The sequence below is a fragment of the Moschus berezovskii genome, chromosome 28 (genome assembly GCF_049115385.1).
Source record: "Moschus berezovskii isolate FMDL1 chromosome 28, NW_MosBer_1.0, whole genome shotgun sequence".
In the NCBI taxonomy this organism is placed as follows: Eukaryota; Metazoa; Chordata; class Mammalia; order Artiodactyla; family Moschidae; genus Moschus; species Moschus berezovskii.
In genome coordinates, this window is record NC_142487.1 from 12379796 (window position 1) to 12400211 (window position 20416).

A 20416-nucleotide genomic window follows, 5' to 3' on the forward strand; every position below is an offset into this window, starting at 1 on the left:
TCTAATCATGAGCTCGTATTTCCAGATCTTGCTGCTCTTCTAGAAGATGCTTTAAATGTGTTGCTGACAAATTAGAAGTGGTTCAAGTTTTGTTTGTTTAAATCCCAATTGAAATGCTGGCACAGAAGGCATTTTATATCTAATTAGTGAGACTTCCAGAATTTTTGAGTTAGAAAAGAGAGAAAGTTACTCATTGCTGATCTGAAATCGAGCATTAGTTTTCAATGACCCTATGTCAGAGCAGCTCAGGACAGCCAGGTTACCTGCAGTAGTTGCAGAAGTGTTTGGGGTGGGTTTGGCAGGGTTGGTTGTAGAGAGAGCACTTGGAGTGTAGGGCAAGCTCTGATGCTGAACTGTCCTGAGCCTCAGGACTTGCTCATGAGAGCTTTAGGTTGCTCTGCTATCTGACCCTCCCTTAAGAGGAATTTACAGTGTTGATGATCACTCTGCCTGTTTTCTGCCCGTCTGTCTGCTCTGCTGCCAACCGTCTTTCATTACTCCTAAAAGACTTGGGAGATAGTAGATGAGCAGTAAAGAACAGCATGATCAGAGAGGTGTTAGGGGAGACTGCCTTGGTGCTTCTGTGCAGACTGGATTGGGGGGCAGAGAGCTCGAGGATTGGGAGGCCCTTACATGGTCTACCATCCTTCATCCGTCCCCTGTTCCACAGTTGACCCAAGGGGCAAGGCTTCCTAGTCACATGGCTTCTTATCTTGACTTGCTGGTTGAATGTCCTGGTGAACATCCTGAACATTCTTGTGATATCGAGACTTTGTCATCTCTGTCATTTTCATAACTATAACATCTGTCAATATCTTAGAAGAAGATATATTTGAACCTCAGTGATTCAGGATGAGGAGCTGCAGGTGCATTTGGCTGTCTGAGTGAACACACATGGAGCAGGAGGCCTGGTTTCAGGGAGCATGCTCTTGAGGCTGGGTTGTGAGCATGCTCTCTGCTGGGGTTGTGAGTCCTCAGGTAGCCTTGGCCCACTTTTCTTATCATGCCCTTAGCACTACAGCTGGATAATTGGATGAACTTCAACATGCACGTTATATTCCTTTACAGTTTTTTTTAGGGTTCACCCACCGCCAAGTAGCAAACTTAAGAGTACCTGTGCACTCACAGTAGTGTAGTTATTCCAGGTAAAAATAATTAAATCATAAAGTTTCCTGTTTTCATTTTCTTTGCTTTTATACTTTTTTCCCCTCAACCTGTCAGTAGAGATTTTAGAGCTGTTGAGTTTGATTGCTCTGTGGCTGTGATGTCAGAGTATTATAGTAGGTGGATATTTGTTTTCAAGTAAATAGATACGATCCCATATCTACTTAAGTATGACTCACACTTACTGAAGAACTCTTAGAAATAAATAATGGAACTTCTTTTTCAAAAGCTGCATGAGAATTTTCACTAAATTATGAATAAGACCAAGACTGTTGCCCTGAAGATACGAGAAACCAACCTCTAATTTTATTTGTTTTCTTTTTAGGTATTTACTTGGTTTTTGCGTTTGAGAAGCAGCAGTGAGCACGTCACACGTGCAGTGGCACCAGAACAACTGTGTTCTGTCTTATAGAGATTTGAACGGTCCACCTTCCATAGATCTGAAACCCTTGTTAAATGTCTCAGTGGGCAGGATGCTGCTGGAAACGTCAGTGTATAAATGTAACTTTTGCTGTCTGTGACAGATGAACTTTGTGTGTGTATATAAGAATGAGATGGGACCTATGTCTTTAAAAATCTATTTTTAAGTAATGTTCTAAGAATTCCATTTGCCTCCACTCTCATAGCTCATAAAAATTATAAAATGACGTGTTAAAGCCTGAGTTCTTTTCACCAGTGCTCTGCTTCGTCCAGTGTTTACTTACAGTATTAAACGTATTGCAGTTGTAGAATTGGTGGGAGTGTACTAATTCACAGAGATGTGTGCTCATTTCCAAAGTTTTGTTTGTGTTTTTCAGGGTTAAAATAATTGCTCTCTGTAACTGAATGTCAGTGTTCAATATAAGTTTAAAACTAAAATTTACATGGTGATAAAAGTTAATTAACTTTTAGGATTCTAGCCAGTTATTAAATTTCATTTTAAATAGCAAGATGGAGGAGCCTGGTTGGCTGTAGTCCGTGGGGTCGCTAAGAGTCAGACACGACTGAGCGACTTCACTTTCACTTTTCACTTTCACACATTGGAGAAGGAAATGGCAACCCACTCCAGTGTTCTTGCCTGGAGAATCCCAGGGACGGGGGAGCCTGGTGGGCTTCCGTCTATGGGGTCGCACAGAGTCGGATACGACTGAAGTGACTTAGCAGCAGCAGTTCATTTGCTAACATGATTGAGTTCTAGAACTGGACAGAACATTTCAGATTCCAGCATAAAATTGTTTTACATTTGGGGGGCTTTCTCATAGGAGTTCCTGATGATAGCAGTTAATGTTTCTAGTTATTAAGGATGTAATTCCTTTCTTTACTGAACCAAAATGCTGTGGGTATTTTTCTCAAGATTTAGTGAACATCTCCCATGTGAACTTGTTTGCACATTTTCCTCAGATTTATATAAGGAACCGGACAGGGAGTTGGGGGGAGGGCAGGGATCCGCAGGGATGGAAGTGTTGGGGTGGGCCAGTGGGCAGTGTGTGGCTGTGAAGGGAGCTGACAGAGAGGCTGGAGAGATCCTCCTGATGGAGGTCTGGGCCATGATCCTGTGTACTGTCAATCCGTTCCCCTCTTTGGCCCAGAAAGAACTAGTACATGTTCCTCCATCACAGCGTTGTGCTTGGCACAGTAGGATCTGGTGTCTCATCCCCACTTGGAGTTTGCATTTGCCATTTCAGAACCCTTAAGAGTTTTCAGCCCTGGCTTCTTGCATGACTCTTCAGAAACTGACACCAAAGTGAACTGTTGTCCTTGATTTATCACCGTTTAGAAAACTTACCAGTTTTGATATATAGCAAAAAATTTAAAGAGCAAAGCAGAGTATTTGTACATACTCCTTTAAAAGTAATTTCTTTCATGCATAGTTTTAAAAGACATTTCTTTCTGTAATTATCCAGAATACTTGTTAAAAAACTGGTTGTCTCTTAGTTTGTTTACATGTGTTGATTGTTCATCGTGTTAGAATAGCAGACATTTCAGCTATTAGGTAACACAGGTTACCTAATTTCTGTTCCTTCCACAATCTGTCCTTCTCCAGCTGTTACCAGTTTACAAAAATGTGGTGGTCCACCATAAGTTGTTGGAGGAAATAAATAATAGCACTTCTGACTGGTGGCTGTCATTGGCCAACTGAGGTTTGGTGACGGTACTGGGAGGTGGGCTTGTGAGCTCTTCAGTATCACATCAGTTCTGGGGGAAAGTGCCAGAAAGTACTGTGATAGTTTGGTATAGAATGAAAAGCTTTTCTCTGTTATCCCTGTCCTCATGTAGTGATCTTAGTGTATTCCAAGCAAGTAATAAGACATATTTTTAGCCTCCTCCTGCTCTCTCCACTCCATGGAAAATTTGGGTGGAATAATTTGTGGTGGCAAAGCCAAGTGGAAAAGAAGGATAAAAAGCAGAGAGAGCTGGGTGGGCACTGGGGTCTGAGTGAGCCGACGTGTGCTCAGAGGTGCTCGGAGCCTCCCTGGAAGGTGTGGCGTCTTGGCTATTGCATTTTGCGGGTTTATGACGTTGTTGCCTTCCCTGCTGTTCCTCCCTGATGTCTCCTGCTGCAGCTAGCGGTGGGCAGTGACTCAAGAACTCCCATCACCAGGGTAAAAGCTGGTGGGACTTCCCACACATATCTGCAGTCTAAATATTTGGTGATTTTCCATCCAAGACATGGGGAAACTGTTAGGAGAGGGGGCTTTTCATTATCAGGCCAGTGATGTCAGGTGCTCATGGGAGTGACTGAAGGGCACTTTCAGACCTGCCATTATATTTGTCCTCTGAGAATGGAAGTAGAAATGAGGATCAGATACAGCCTCTGTGGAAAGAAGTTGGGAGGAATGGGCTGGGAACCTGGCTGGTTGTATGTAACTAAGAGCAATCAAATGGAATTCTTTGGGTCTGGAATTTAGTAAAGCAAGGGCACTGCATGGCCAGAATTCAGGGGGAGAAACTGGCCATTTCCCACTGCACCAAAAGGAGAGTGTCCTGACCTGCCGGCCACAGCAGCCTACAGGTGGCAACTGTGCCCTGAGGCCACCAGGCCTCCACTCCAGTGTGACTCCCCAGAGAAATCTGCATCCAGGGAGAGAAGAATTGATTAGAGGCTTTGATGATTCTTGAGAGGTAGATTATCAATGCAGGGTTTCCTACTCACCCCTCCCCAAACTTGAAATTCTGAGAAGTATGATTGCCGTCTACATTCATGTTATTTGTGTTTCTAGAGAATCAGAGCAAAGAGGTACAAGTGAGACAGGTTTGGAGGCAGGATGTGATACGGGTAAGCACAGGAGAGACTGCAGGAGCGTTGTTGGCTGTCCAGCTCTGCAGGCCCTTTAGCTCTTCTGGGAACTGATTCAACCTGTCTTAGCTCATTGTCATTGTGTTGTTTGGTAAGTCTTCAAGCATCCTTTTAATGAGAATTTGGCTTCCTGTGCAAATCTTTGTACGGGGAAGAACTGCCAGTGTAAATATTCAAGCTACTGAGCATGACTTTTATGAACTGACTTTCTGTTGTCTACCTCCGCCTGAGGCCAGATCCAGGGAATGTGGCCCTGTAATCACAGTTACACCATAATGCCTGTGACACCTACTTGCCCTTTGGTCAAACAGGAAGCATGGGTGTATAATATCACTACCTCCCTGGTCGACATCAAATGCTGCACATCTGATAGGAAACCTCTTCGTTTCCCGCCCTCTGACAACATTATTCCTGATTTTTTGAAGGTAGTTGATACAGTGGCTGCTACACTCATTTATTTAGTGATAGACTTATTTCAGCAGACACACACGGAACCGGAGTTGGGTAACAGCCAGCTCTTCACCTCACATCCTCCTCTGTTCCCGTTTAGCCTGGGGCACGTGTGCCTGCTTCTCACTGCACTACTGAACAGGTATGGGGCACCCAGCAGTACTCTCCCAGGCTGGCCTGGCAAGCCACAGATGGAAAACATGCATACAGTCAGCACCCATATCAAACAATGTTCCCAGCACCCCAGAAGTCCCTCTTTCTCCTTTTTAGTTGCTGCCTCCCATGGGTAACCACTGTCTGGACTTCCAAGAGCATGGGATAGTTCTGTCTGTTGTGGGACATTTTATGAATAGAATCAAAGAATATGTTTTCCTTTGTATTGGCTTATTTGCTCAACAGTATGTGAGTTTTCTGTTGCATGTATTTGTACATGGTTGGTTTTCATGACTGCATAGTATTCTGTCACGTGAATAAACCACATGTTATTTATCTAATGGATGTTTGGTTCATTCCCAGTTTGAAAATACTATTAACCTCATTATTGACTGGGGGATTTTTGCAGAAACTAATGCCTGTGACTGGCCAAAAATTAATTCTGTTATTTGACAAACACTTTATGGGTTATTACATTCAGTAGTTAAGCCTGACATACCTGTAAAGCCTTTTCCAGTATGGTGATTTTTTTTTTTTTCCACTTTCCGTATCAGAGTCAATCACTAAGGTTTTTTGTCTTTTTGTTGGTATAATAATCACGTCATGTAAGTCAGAACTATATTCTGAAGAACTGTTATCTTCTGAGACGGCAGTATATATGTCTCTTGAATAATCAAGCAAAGTATCTGCATAAAATTCACCAAAAAATTCTTCACTCAAAATTTAGCCACATGTCATTTTTGAAAACTTTCCCGGTAATAAACTTGCATTTATAGTACAAGGTTGAAACCAAAACCTGATGGAGCAAAATGTGAATGATAACGACAATCATAAGTTGTATGATGAACCTTTGATCAGTTTTGAGCTCTGAAACTTTGATGTTAATTGTATCACTGTCTTAAAAACTTACTGATAAGTCCTGGGTCAATAACGTTTGGGTAACAAAAGACGTGTTAATAAATCTCTGGTCATTAATGTGTTAATAGTGCTGCTTCAGGTATTCCAGTCTGTGCACTTTGGGCATGGGCACTCTTCTTTGCCTCGGAGTGGAACTGCGGGGTCACTGACAGTGCAGACAGTGTGCTCAGCGTTATTGGACTTGGCCCAGCAGGTTTTCTGAGTTCCAGTTGCTCCACCTTTTCACCAACACTCAGTAGTGTCAGTCTTTTTCATTTTATTCTGGCAGGCACATAGTGGTATGTCACTGGCTTTAGGTTTCATTTTAACGCTTCTTAATGAGATTGTGTATGGATTCATTACATATTCTAATGTATTGTCTGTAGATCATAAGATAAAGTCAAGCATGTATCTGCTGATACTTTCGTTAGTTGACCTGTCTTTATACTTAGAAAAATCTGTTTTGATAAGCTTTCCTGGTGGCTCAGATGGTAAAGAATCTGCCTGCAATACAGGAGACCTGTGTTTGATCCCTGGGTCGGGAAGATCCTCTGGTGAAGGAAATAGCAACCCACTCCAATATTCTTGGCTGGAAAATTTCATGGACAGAGGAGCCTGGCAGGCTACAGTCCATGGAGTCACAAAGAGTTGGACACAACTGAGTGACTATCACTCACACCACACACTCAATGAGACTGAGTACTTTTCACATGCTTATTGGCCTTTGTCCTCTTGTGAAATGTCTGTTCAAGTTTTTCCCGTTTTTCTATTGGGTGGACTGTTTTTTTTGTATATTCTGGATATAAGTCATTTGTTGAATGTATTGTGAGATTATATTTGGTGAAAAGCTCTTTTTGTTTTGCTTTTGAATTGTGATATGTGCCTTTATATTGAACACCACTTTCAGAGCTCATGTAGTATGTCATTTTATTCATCCATTTCATAATTGTTCATTTGTCTGTTTTGTGTGTATTCTTTCACTATCCAGGTTGCAGGCAAGGGACTGGAGATGCAGCACAGATTAAGGTAGACCATCACTGCTTGCATGGAATGGACACTCAGGCCAGCTTCACGTTCCCCATGACATTCCTTGATCTCACTTGTGGATTCTGCTTCCACTTCTGCTGGTGCCTCCCACTGACCAAACTAACCAGCAGTCCAAGTGCACAAGAGCCCATCAATGTGATTCACACGTATCCACCTCCTGATAGAGCAGCTGGAGCAGGGACTGATTGGAGGGTCTCATATAGGGGTGTGGATTGGCAGTGGCTCAACACGAGGACAGTGCCACTGGCAGAAGCAGTCCTGGGGGACACCCCTTGGCAAGTGAGACCTGGAGGTCGTCATTAACCCCAGCACAGAGCCTATGTATTCCAAGTGAAAAGCTCTGAGTTTTAATATACAATTTACTGATGTTCTTTATAGTTGACATTTTTTGTTTAAGAAATCTTTGTCTACTCCAAGATGGTAAGATGTTCTGTGTTTTCATCTAGTCTTTTTTATTTTACCTTTCACTTTTAAATCAGAAATCTTACTGAGTTGATTTGCTAATAGTGTGAATTAGGATTTAGAGTATATGTTTTCTGTCAGATTTCTGGCTGACCCAGCATCGTTGATTGAGAAAAACCATCCTTATGACACCAGTTTTCCACCTTTGTTATGTAATAGGTGATCATATATGTGTGAGTTTGTTTTGGGACTCTCTTCTGTTTCACTGATCAGTTTATAATAGTCTTAATAACAGGATAGGAGTTTCCTGGTGGCACAGTGAATAAGAATCTGCCTGCCGATGCAGGGGACACGGACCAGGAAGATTCCACATGCCACGGAGCAACTTAGCCCATGAGCTGCAGCTCCTGAGCTCATGAGCTGCAACTAAGCGTGGGCACCACATTTCCAGGAGGCTGACCCTGGTGCTCAGAGGAGTTGGCGAGCCCCTGAAGTGCACCTTCCTAGCATGCTTGTACTAAGTCACTTCAGTTGTAACCAACTCTTTGCGACCCCATTAACTGTACCCAACACGCTCCTCTGTCTATGGGATTCTCCAGGCATGAATACTGGAGTGGGTTGCCATTTTCTTCTCCAGGGTATCTTCCTGACCCAGGGACCAAACCCAGATCTGCATTGTAGGCAGATTCTTCACCTAACCCCTAGTCTCCGCACCCTGCAGCCCAGACTCCTGCAGCCTCCACCCTGCAATGGTGCCTCCTGTGGGGCCCGGGGTTTGCCGTATGCAACTCAGAGGAATCCCACTGGGCCTGACTGACGCTCCCTGGGGACATGGTTGGGCTTCCTCATCCCTGTGCCCCTCCTACAGCCCAGCACCAGGCTGTGGGCAGGACCTCCTATTTGCCGAGAAAGGGCAGATCTTGAAATAGAGGATCAGACATAGATGTCTGTACTTTATTTATAGATCACCAATGAGACAGATACTCTGGGGATGCAGAGGTTTTAACGTGAGGGAACATTTGCTAAATATTACGCTTCTTTCCTCCACTTCATCTCTATTTTCTGAAAATAGAAGTTCATGTCAAGATGCTTCCTTGTTTAATTGTTTATCTCAAGGTCATTTTACTCCACTAAAGGCTCAGTCACTTCATTTCAGTGGAGAAGGGCTGTCATTTTAAATCCCATTCACATGAATTAGAAGCTATTTATACACAGAGGTCGCTGCTGCTGCTTCTTAGAAACACAATTCCATTGAAAACAAATTGTTCAGAATAGCATAAACAAAACATTTGAAGGAGAAAAGGAAGATCTCAATTCATCCCATTTACTTTTTCTTTATTAGAACCGAGTTTCTTCCATAAGCAACTTTGGAGTTAGACTTCGAGAATTCTACTGCGACCACTTCCTAGTTGTGTGACCTTGGCCTATGAGTGGAGAATACTGAACCTCAGCTTCTCCACCTGTAAAATGGGGGCAACACCCGTCTTACAGATATTACACATAAGGACACACACATTGTGTTCCTGGCAAATAACATGCATTCAATGCACAGTTATTCCCAAATTTGACTGAGCCTAAGGCTAGAAGTTAATTAAAACCACAAAATCCTCTCCCAGAAGTTCTGATTCAGGTGCCTGCAACCTGTCCATAAGCTCCACGGTAAATCTGATGCTTATGGTTTGTAGACTGCTCTTTAGAAATGCTGTCGTAGATTCTAATTCCTTGAATGATAAGTCTTCAGCTCCTCTTCTCCACTTGGCCAGACTCCCTACCCTGTGACCTCATCATATCCTATTTCTAAGGAGTGTTTCTTTATATAAAAATTTTTTTCATTTCCCTCCCTATATCCTAAACTAAATTTCTTTGGGTTTAGAAAGGGGTTAAGGAAGAAATGTCAGCATGGGGTCTTCAGCATCCAGATTATAAACAGGAGGATTTTACTTCTGTTATTTGGCAGCTGATGTCAGACCTTATTTTCTGAAACGACTTTTCTGAGAAGGAACTTAAACAATGGCAGAGATTACTATGAAACATTTAAAGACTTCGTTTCTTATTAGTGATTGAGCAGGATTCTGAAGTACTCACGGCCCAGAGGGGAGACCTTTGCCAGGCAGTTAACAGTCAACCAGGAAGGTGTCAGATGTCACACAGGTCGGAGGGCACAGCACCTGGTCCCAAAGGTTCCCAGCAAGAGGTGCTCTCCTGGATCTGAAAGGATGGATAGGATTTCAGTGGCCACAGGAGAAGAGAAGGGAGGAATTTGGGGTAGCTGCTGCTTAGTCGCTTCAGTCATGTCCGACTGTGTGACCCTATGGACTGTAGCCTACCAGGCTCCTCTGTCAATGGAATTCTCCAGGCAACAGTTCTGGAGTGGGTTGCCATGCCTCCTACTCCAATACTGTGCCTGGATCTAAATGGATGAATAAGAGTTCAGTGGCCACAGAAGGAGAAAAGGGAGGAATTTGGGGTAGAGGGAACCCCAAATTTCGTGTTATGAAACAGCAGTCCTATTGTGAAGCCTGAAGTAGCAGGCAGTGAAGTAGCCCTTCCTGAACAAAGCTGGTGAGGCAACCACATGAACAGGAAGGCAAGATTTAAAACCTGCAGAGACCCCCTCCTAGAGCTTGTGGCTAATGTCCCAACAATCATCCAAGTGCCAGGCCGAGAATCTTCGAGAGATGTAACTGATGCCCTCTGACAGGAACACAGTGAGTTCAACCTGCTTATTAGGCTTTATACACTTCTAGAAGGAAAAGACTGCCTCAATTCAGATTTCTGCTAAGATTCTTAGCTTTATACTGAATCAAAGGATGATAATTGAGTCCTTTTCAAAGGAAAAGTGCATAGGATTTGAAAAATAAGCTTCCCAAGAACTAACAGAACCTCGACTCACACTCTGAATGTGAGAACCCACAGACCCTGTCCTGGCAACCCAAACAAACCTATGACACGACAAATAACCCCCCACCCCACCGCCAGCCCCACATTGAATCCCTGAACCCCAAGCTGTCCCTTTCTTGCCTGTGGACACACAGGGGTGGGTGTGGCATTTTAAGTGTCCGGGCTCCGTAAACTGTTGGCTCAGGGCTGCCTTGGTTTTCAGGCTTGATATTCAGGGGAGCATGGTCTGAAAATGAATCAACCAGATCACAGAATCCTGGGTGATAAATTCCACCCAGGGATCTAAACGTCTCACCATGAGGCACTGCTGTCAACTCACAGCTGTCTGCCCTCCTGACTCCTATTTCTCTCACTGTGGCTGCTTTCATCTGCTTGAAACCCTGCAGGCCTTCCCACTACTCTTAAACCTTCCAGCCAACCACAGGACATGTTGTGACTGGCCCTCCCTCCCCCATGCTGGCCCTAGGGCTGGGGATCACCCCTCAGGTAACAGCTCGCAGACCTTAGCACCCCAACCAAGGGCCCCCCTGTGGCCCCATGGCTGGGCCCTGCCCCCCACCCTCAGTGCCCTCTTCTGCCCCTTGGCTTCACATTCTCCCTGCTCCTCTCCCATGGCCTCTGCAGGTCTGTCGCACCCGAGTTTCCACCTATGACATGTGACTTGAGTCACAAGAAGACACCAGACTCTGTATGAAGCATAGATGTGGTGAAAAGTCTGGATTTGGGTCCTGCTTTCATCAATAGCTATGTCAGTCTCCTTTGAGCCTCGGTCTTCTTGTATGGAAGGCAGTGCTAAAGATTTTGACTTAAAAAAAAGATTTTGATTTCATATGTTGCTGGAGGATTTGTTGAGATTCTAGACCTGTGGGTCAGTCACAGGCATTGTAGGCTCTCAACAAATGTTCATAGGAGATTTGGTGCTTGCTTAGGACTCCACTGTCTAGTGCTTGTACCCAGTGTACAGGGCTTGTGTGTATTTATAAACCTGGACTTTGGAGCAAGAAGATCTGGGCTCAACAGCTGGTGGCATCACTTCTTAGCCCAGCAGTGCCAGAAAATCCACTCAGCTTCTCAGAGCCCTGGAGTCCACATCTGCAGAGAAGGTGACATAGAAACTGTTTCCCAGGGCTGCTGGGAGGATCAGGTGAGTTGTTATATGAAAATATTTTACATACCTTGGAGTTAAAGTCTGTAACCCAACTTCTGTGAATACATGATGCTCTCTCGTGTCTCACCCAGGTAAGCTTTGCCTCTGTGGCTGAACCCACAATGGCATCTAGGGAGCCTCAGCACAGAGATGGCATGTAGAAGAGTTTGCTAAAGATCAAACCCACAATGAGCTATCCCTTCACACCTGTTAGGATGACGGTCATCAAAGGGACAGGAGATAAATGCTGGCAAGAGTGTGGAGAAAAGTAACCCTTTTTCCACTCTTGGTGGGAATATAAATTGACGTAGCCACTGGGGAAAACAATGGAAATTCCTCAAAATATTAAAAAATAGAACTACCATATGATCCAGCTTTCGAACTGTGGTGCTGGAGAAGCCTCCTGAGAGTCCCTTGGACTGCAGGGATATCAAATCAGTCAATCCTAAAGGAAATCAACCCTGAATATTCACTGGAAGGACTGTTGCTGAAGCTGAAGCTCCAATACTTTGGCCACCTGATGCCAAGAGCCGACTCATTGGAAAAGACCCTCATGTTGGGAAAGATTGAAGGCATGAGGAGAAGAGGGCAACAGAGGATGAGATGGTTGGGTGGCATCATTGGATGGATGGACAGGAATCTGAGCAAACTCTGGGAGACTGAAGAACAGGAAGCCTGACATGCTGCAGTCCATGCAATCATAAAGAATCAGACACAACTTAGCAATTGAACAACAGCTCCTGGATATTTATCCAAAAGAGATGAAATCAGTGTCACATAGAGACATCTGCACCCCCATGTTCAGTGCAGCATCACCCACAATAGCAAAGACGTGGAAACAACCTGTGTTCATCAACAGATAAATGGAGAAATAAAAATATTCCTCACACTGTGGAATAATATTCAGCCATAAAAAATAATGAAGTTTTGCCTTTTGTGGCAACATGGATGGACTTGGAGGGTATTATACTAAGTAAAATAAGTCAGAGAAAGAAAAACGCTATGTGATCTCACTGATATGGGGAAGCTAACAAAGCCAAAGTCATATAAGTAGCATCAGTTGGTGGTTTCCAGGAGCAGGGGGTGGGGAAAACAGGGATGCTGGTCAGAGTACAAACCTCTAGATGTAAGAAGAATAAGTTCTGGTGACTGTCGTTAACAACACTGTACTGTAAGAGAGTAAGATCTTCAGTGTTATCAAAAGGTAATTAAATGACTTGATGGATGTGTTAATACTTTACTATGGTCATCATTTTGCAGTATCTACATGTATCAAATCATCACCTTGTATGCTTTAAGTTTACATAAGTCATGTGACAATAATATTTCAGTAAAGCTGGGGAAGCAAAGTCTGATGCTGTGAGCCATGAACATGGACGCTTGCTGCCCAGACCCCTTCAAGGGAGGCCGTGCTGCCCAGCCGCAGGGGTGGTCAACAGCCTGTGCCGTGTCGTTCCCTCCGTTGTGCCTGCCAGACCTCACACCTCCCTGGGGCGGGGGAAGGCTTCTGGTGAGCCCTCCAGGCAGAGCAGAGAGGCTGTCTCACTCACCTCTCAGAGCTCTGAGTAGGGTTGACTGAGCTGTGGGCCCGTTCCATTGCCCAGCTGCCCCACCGCTCCTCTCCCATTCCCCCAGGTTCTGAGCCCAGGTGCTTCCTGTGGAGTAAACCCCCCGAGTTGGCATCTGGGAACCAGCTGTGCTGCAGGGCGTCCAGCAGGTCCCACGCTTGGGCCTCACAGACCGCCCAAGAGTCTCCCCTGTGCCTTTGAATTGATGGTTGTCGCATTGTCCCTGTTTGGGCAACAAAACAGAAGGACACAGGATCCTTCACAGAGGAGGGGTCCCCCAGGTGGAGTTGGTGCTCTTGGGGTGCCCTGTGTGTGGTGTATATGCTGTTATGACGGAGGAGCCAGGAGGCAAGAGCTTAGTCTACATTCTCTCAGTCCTGTTGTCATCGATGGGGTCTCTCTCCTGCAAGAAAATGATAAATCCCACCTCATTCAAACTGGCTCAGAATAGGAAATAATTGAAATCTGTCCCCAGTTTACTTAACCAAGCCAGGGTAACCTGAATACCGAAACCTGATAAAGACAGAACAAAACAAGAATGCTGCACACCAAATTTAGCAGCACTAAATGTAGGAAAGCAGTGACCACTGGGGCTGGTGCAGAGTGAGCCCCATGACTGCAAGGGCCCCTCTGGTGGCATTTTCGTGCCCAGTCAATTTGAGCCCCAGCTGTGCTCCTTTCCAGCGCTGGGACCTTTGGTTTGCTGCTTGGTGAAATGGGGTGATGGGAGGACCCCCTTCCTAAGGCTCCTGTTAAGATGAAGCTAATTCATGTATATGTTATTCACTCAGTCGTGTCTGACCCACTGTGACCCATGGACTGTAGCATGCCAGGCTCCTCTGTCCATGGGATTTTCCAGGCAAGAATACTGGAGTGGGTTGCCATTTCCTTCTCCAGGGGATCTTCCCAACCCAGGGGTCAAACCCAAATCTCCTGTGTCTCCTGCATTGCAGGCAGATTCTTTACCTCCTGAGACATGGGGGAAGCCAATTCATGTACAGCACACACAAAGTCACCAGCACGCAAGCTAGGAAGGGCTGCACCTATGGCAGCTGTGCTGTGTCATCTGGATGGTTAATAATCTTTAACAGAAGTCTCCACTTTTACCACTTGACTGGGAAGCCAGAATCTTCTGTAGAGCCCAAGCTGATGGAGCATGAAAAACAAGTAAGGGAGGCTTGAATCATCCATTTTCTGTCAACCGTCCCTTTGTGTGTACACGGCACCATTCTTACCGTTCCAGCCTGCAACCCTTGGCACAGCCCTAGGACACCAGTGTGTTGGTTCCAACGACTTGGTTGGAAAGGCCGTCTGGTCACATCTCTGATAGCAAAGCAGCCCTGGGCATTTCTACCAGGCCTGGTCTAGCAGGGCTGCAGGTCAGTGTGTTCTAAGTAGAGAAATGGGAGATCCAGAAGTTCTTGCCCAAGGCCAGGATGTTCGGCCAAAGGAAAGTCTCTTTTCCCTTTTTACTTGAGTAACAAAGAGGATGAGATGGTTGGATGGCGTCACCAATGCAATGGACGTGAACTTGGGTAAACTTCAGGATATGGTGAGGAACAGGGAAGCCTGGTGTGCTGCAGTCCATGGGGTCGTAAAGAGTCAGACACAACTTGGTGACTGAATAACAACAAAATTACATTTGTTGTCTTGGACCTGACCCAGCAGAGTCCTTGCAGAAGGGCTAATCTTGGTCCCACAAGGGGTGGATCAGGCTCTCAGCTTAGGGTCGCCATGGTCAGTTCCAGAGAACAGTCATCAGGGGACCAGTGACTGGTGTCCTGGGCTGTCACAGGATCCCATAGTATTTCCATAGTTCAAAGAGGAAGAGACAAGAAGAACAACCTGCTGCAGAACACATTTGAACACACTTTGCAGGAAGGATTTTCCACAAACAGAAGGTGCAGGTGTCAGCCAGGAGAGGAAGGGCCCTGCTCTGACCACTAGGTGGTACCTCAGGCCGGGACTGGAGAGCAGGGACAGAAGGGGGCGGCGGCGGGAAGGAGGCGGTCCTGCGAAGCTGCATAAAGGATGAGCCACAGGGAGGCTGCAGCGCCTCTGCCACCCAGTCCTCGTCCTGCGGGGATGGCACTTCCCCCTGGTGCCCAGGCCGAGCCCCGGTCCCGAGTGCAGCCTGACGGCTGCTGTGCAAGAGGAGCCGCGCCAGGGAGACAAGGGAGACGGGTAAATAGCCACGCTTTCTATTCGCTTCAAGTTGGCTTGAATGGATGCAAACTGTGCCTGACCTGCGTGTGGAAAAGAGCTGGCTGGGGACTCAAATGTCAGTGTGGTGGCCGTTATCCCTGAAACCAAACTAGACAAATAACACACAGTGACTCTTGATGATGGAGGTGATGACAGAAATTGTGACTCTTTCTCTAGATATGCTCTGAGTTTGAGGGCAAAGAGAGTTTTGAATATAAATCGTGGGAGAGGAATCAGGCCACAGAGGAGGAAAGTATCTTGCTCTAGTTCTTGGTAAATCTAAATGCTTCATTTCTTTGTACTTTGTTTCTGTGGAACTTATACAACTATCTGTTAATCTGACTTCCTGGAATTTCAAACACAGAAGCTAGGGAAATTTTAATTCAGGGCTTCAATTTTAGTGTGTATGTGAAACCTAAACTTATGAATTGAAGACAGTCACTTTTATTTGTGATTATGCTCAAGTTAGTCAATCACCTTGGTTACAATCTTAGTGACAACTGTAGGGATGAATCCTCGGGGCTTCAGGATGAACAGGAGGTACCAGTCTGCCTCTCTTGAGACCTGCAGGTCCTTCTGGACTCAGAGTCCACTCAGGAAACCTGGGGCAGTCACTGTGTGTGTGGAACCAGGAGACTGGAGAGGTTCTGCAGGTTGTGAGCTGGGGCACTTTTGAGAGTTAGCATGGGCACCAAGAAGTCAAGAATAAGACTGAGAGTGTCTTGTGCATGCTGAGGTGTCTAATGACTCTGCCAGGAGGTCTGTGGAAGGAGGGGAGAAGGGTGGAGGGGGCTTCACGTTAGAGGGACTCTATTCCGGGATCCGGGATCCAGGACCCAGGCACACAGGGCACGTTGCTCACGGTGTGGTTGCGCTCCACACGCATGTACTTCTGTAGACTGTTAACCCCTCTGGATCACGAATTAAAACCTGTTTTATAGTGATCTGCTGCTCAGAAGAGGAGCCATGAACTCCTCATTCCACCTGCACTTCTTGGATCTTGGGCTGAACGCCACTGAAGGCAACCTCTCGGGACTGAGTGTCCGGAACGCGTCCTCACCATGTGAGGACATGGGCATTGCGGTAGAGGTGTTCCTGGCCCTGGGCCTCATCAGCCTGCTGGAGAACATCCTGGTCATCGGGGCCATCGTGAGGAACCGGAACCTGCACACCCCCATGTACTTCTTCGTGGGCAGTTTGGCGGTAGCTGACATGTTGGTCAGCTTGTCCAACTCCTGGGAGACCATCACCATCTACCTGCTCACCAACAAGCACCTGGTGATGGCCGACGCCTCTGTGCGGCACCTGGACAACGTCTTCGACTCCATGATCTGCATCTCCGTGGTGGCCTCCATGTGCAGCCTGCTGGCCATTGCCGTGGACCGCTATGTCACCATCTTCTACGCCCTGCGCTACCAGCGCATCATGACGGGGCGGCGCTCAGGGGCCATCATCGCCGGCATCTGGGCCTTCTGCACCAGCTGCGGCACGGTCTTCATCGTGTACTACGAGTCCACATACGTGGTCGCCTGCCTCATCGCCATGTTCCTCACCATGCTGCTCCTCATGGCGTCTCTGTACACCCACATGTTCCTCCTGGCTCGAGCCCACGTCCGGCGCATCGCCGCCCTGCCTGGGCGCAGCGCTGTGCGGCAGAGGACTGGCGTGAAGGGCGCCATCACCCTGGCCATGCTGCTGGGCGTCTTCATCGTGTGCTGGGCCCCCTTCTTCCTCCACCTCATCCTGATGATCTCGTGTCCTCAGAACATCTACTGCTCTTGCTTCATGTCTCACTTCAACATGTACCTCATCCTCATCATGTGTAACTCTGTGATTGACCCTCTGATATATGCCTTCCGCAGCCAAGAGTTGCGGAAGACCTTTAAGGAGATAATTTGTTTTCAGGGCTTCAGAACACCCTGTAGGTTCCCGAGCAGGTACTAAAGTAAAAGTCCTTCTCTCTGCAGCCCTTCTCTCCTTCATCGCCCTTATGCCAAGGTGGGTTAGGAAGAGTCAGAACTGGAAATTACACCATGCATGCCCTTCATCTTTTCTCCACCTCAAATCTGTGTCTAAGAGGCAGCTTTTCCCTGATTGGCAGTCTTTGGGTCAAAGGTGCACGTGCCACTTCTCTGCCTTGAGAATGCCCATGACAGTTTCTTACTGCCTGCTTTCCTCCTGCACTTTCTCCCGCTCCCACCCACTTCTGGGGTCCCCGGCACCCTCCATCTTCTGTGTGCTCAGGGGAGGTGACACTCCATGAGCAAGTCTAAGCATGATGTGCATGGCTGGACCTGGGAGAAAAGCTGTGAACACACTACAGTGCGTGATCACTTTCTGTCCCAGAAGCAGTTCCCTAACTTTCTGTGATGCCCCTGGGAAGTTGGCATGCTTTTCAGGGCAGAGTAGAGCAATTAGATTCTTTCCATTTGAAATTTCCTGTCTATTTGCTGTGGGAATTTTCCACAGCTCTCCTTTCCTGAACTCCTGGTTTCATGGCTTGTGTCCATGATTGTACAGGGATGACATTTCTTTAATTATATTTCTGTCAGTCATGTTTTTGCACTAATCCAGACAGAAAACCTCTTACCACAAACTTTCCCTTACATGGCATGAAGATCTTTGTGACTCTCTCTTACTGTCTTATTCTGATTTGGTCCAGAGTTTCCAAGTGAGCATTTTGGGGCCATGGGGGCGCCCCCAGGTACCTGCCGTGAACACACCCCACAGTCAAGCTATCTTTGACCTTCTCTGATGGGGTCTGTCTTGGAGTCTGAAGCCCCATCACTGTACAGTCTGCACTTTGCAGTCTGACTCCAGAAGTCCAGGTGCCCAGCGCTAGTCCCCTAAGTCAAATCTTTTCCAGTGCAGAATGGACTGGGAAAGTGGAGTTCAGTCCTAACTCTGCCCCTAATGGGCAGTGTCACCTTAATCATCTCATTTCAGGTTGCATCTGTGCTGACCCCACAGGGCTGGCATGAGAAAGCATGAGAACACTTGAAACTTGAAGAGCACCCTAGAGACTGTCTATTTATTTTAAAGGAAATGTTGTCGATGGGTGGTGCTAGGAGAGGATGCAGAGGGCTGTCAAAGCAGTGGTCTGGAAGCCAGGAGGCCTGCCTGGCCATGGAGCTGGTGTGGGCCTTGGGCATGGCTCTAACCTCTGTGGCCAGGGCTCTCATCTGAAGGGCTTGGTTCTTATGGCTCTGAATTCCATTCTCTTGTCTTTTGTTGTGGATATTCATGCCTAGACTGCCCCCAATGAAGGAATATATGTAAACAAGCAGTGGCCCACTAGGGTCATAGAGTGGTGAGTATGAGGGTCTATTGACCAGAAGACCTCCCTGGGCGCCATGCACAAGCACAACCTATAGACAAGACCCCCACTCAGCAGCTCAGAGTCCTGAGAAAAATGGTGCCAGCTCAAGGAGGAAAGTGCATAAAACATACGAATCTTCTAGAAAGGGCAAATTAGCAGGTTGTTGACAGTTGAGGTTTGAGCAGGCAACTAGCTCTTCAAATGCGTCCTGTCCTTTTAGCTGACATTCCCATGTGAACACATGGGCATGAGTGAGCTCCATATGACTGTGCTGGGAACCACCAGTCCAAGTTATGTGGGTCGTGTCAGGATCCCCAGCTCCAGGAACACGGGCTTCTTGCTGCCCAACTTGCCTCGGGGACCCTGTTGCCATAGCAGTTTCTGGTGCTCGGCTGTTTGTCGTTGTTAACCAAATGTGTACTTAGCCTGCTTCCCGCCAGCACTCTCAGAGTGCTAACTGAGGTCACCAGGGCTGCAATCCCATAGGCAGATCACACCTCAGCCCTCGTGGTTTGCCCTGTGGCTCTGCTGGGGACTCACTCTCGTTAGGCTGACTCGCTGCTCTGGGTGGATACTGGCTGCAGACAAGGTCTGACCTTCTCTACAAAGGTCCTTGAGGAAATGCTCAAAGGCCTTATAATCTCTGTATAAGTAGTGCAGAAATAGCTAAGTGTTCTGATGAGTCTTTACTTGGAAGAAGTAACCGGAATGCAGAGACTCAGTAAATATCTGTAAATGAGCCTGGGATCCCAGGCCACAGCCCCCAGACCAAAAAAATCCATAGAACTGTTGTACGTTATTGTATATTAACTATTTCTGCTTTTGCAGCAACTTTATTTGATGTAGAAACATGTGCTCAATAAAAGGTTAATAAAACGGAAGGACCAGACCACCCATTTTAACTGGCCATTCTGACCTCTGATAATCAGAGGGTCTTGGGTCTTCTATTTGTCAGCAGCTGCTGCAAAATGAGGAGGGACGTTCACTGGTGAGGTGTGATGGTGCTTTCTTGATGGTATTTATCGCCTATGGGATGGTCATTTATCAGTTCAAAGTGATTTAACTCCTGGTAATAAAATAAAATTGTACACGTGACATTATATCCTGTCCAGAATTCTGTCTTTCAGTAAGTGTTTTGGTGTTATTATCTGTTCTCAGTAGAGGGGTAGAGAAGTGCCATTCAGTGATCTCTACTGTTACAGTTTGGGGAGCATGAATTACTTCAAGACTTGTAGAAGCAGTGTCCAAAGCCCAAGGTGCTTAAAATGAAAATGATGCATGAGTGGTCATTGGCCTCCTTTGATTCAGGTACAAGGTCTAATTACAAAATGAAGTCCAAGGTGCTACCTACAACTAAATGTGAATTCAGGAGGCATGGATTGTGTGTGCTGTGGAATGAGGCCTGTGGCTGAGTTCTCACAGATGGGTGGCGGGTGTGTGTTGAGATTTCCAGAGAGGGAATAACTCTAAAACGGTAGGTAGTCTCTACATCGGGCCCAGATGTCGCTCCTCTTGATCTGGAGACCAATAAACTGAAAGGCCACCTTATCTGATATTTTTCCTAATGTAATGATGGTGGAAGAGGGGCTGCACAGTCATGAACCCCTCCCAGGAGCAGTGAGTAGGAGACTTGGCCTCACCTCCCCAGGGCTCAGTGGCAGCCTGTGGCCAGTGCAGCCCTGTTGTTCAGGACCCACCTTGGCCTGTTTGTTTCCCAGGCTTGCTGTCCATCTCTCCTTTTTGCCCCCAAGACTTGTTCTTGCTCTCATCTTAAATATGCATGCTTGAGTCTATCCAACTCAGAGGGAGTCATGCTTTTGGTTTCTTTTTCCTGACCCATTTTGCCCTGCTGAAAGACTTACTGGATCTTTCTGACAAACTCTGAG

At 46.5% G+C, this 20416-nt stretch overlaps 2 protein-coding genes across 6 annotated transcripts in view; both read left to right on the top strand.

The window, feature by feature from the left end:
• The window catches only part of RNMT (RNA guanine-7 methyltransferase), a 29330-nt gene extending 21735 nt beyond the window's left edge, over positions 1–7595 (top strand). For 2 of the 5 annotated variants that reach the window (XM_055417265.2, XM_055417264.2), the window contains one exon: positions 1490–6890. In XM_055417265.2, coding sequence (XP_055273240.2) covers positions 1490–1527 — 38 coding nt within the window. In that variant the 3' untranslated portion in view covers positions 1528–6890. Of the gene's footprint in view, positions 1–1489; positions 6891–6929 lie in introns of those variants that run through there. The other 3 variants (XM_088833367.1, XM_055417262.2, XM_055417263.2) reach the window with 3 other exon arrangements.
• A 7235-nt stretch (positions 7596–14830) lies between these two features.
• On the top strand, positions 14831–19613 carry MC5R (melanocortin 5 receptor). Its single transcript, XM_055416815.2, has 2 exons — positions 14831–15190; positions 16153–19613. Exon 2 carries the CDS (start codon positions 16178–16180, stop codon positions 17153–17155), a length of 978 nt encoding a protein of 325 aa, XP_055272790.1. The 5' UTR covers positions 14831–15190; positions 16153–16177; the 3' UTR covers positions 17156–19613.
• Positions 19614–20416: the final 803 nt, after the last annotated feature.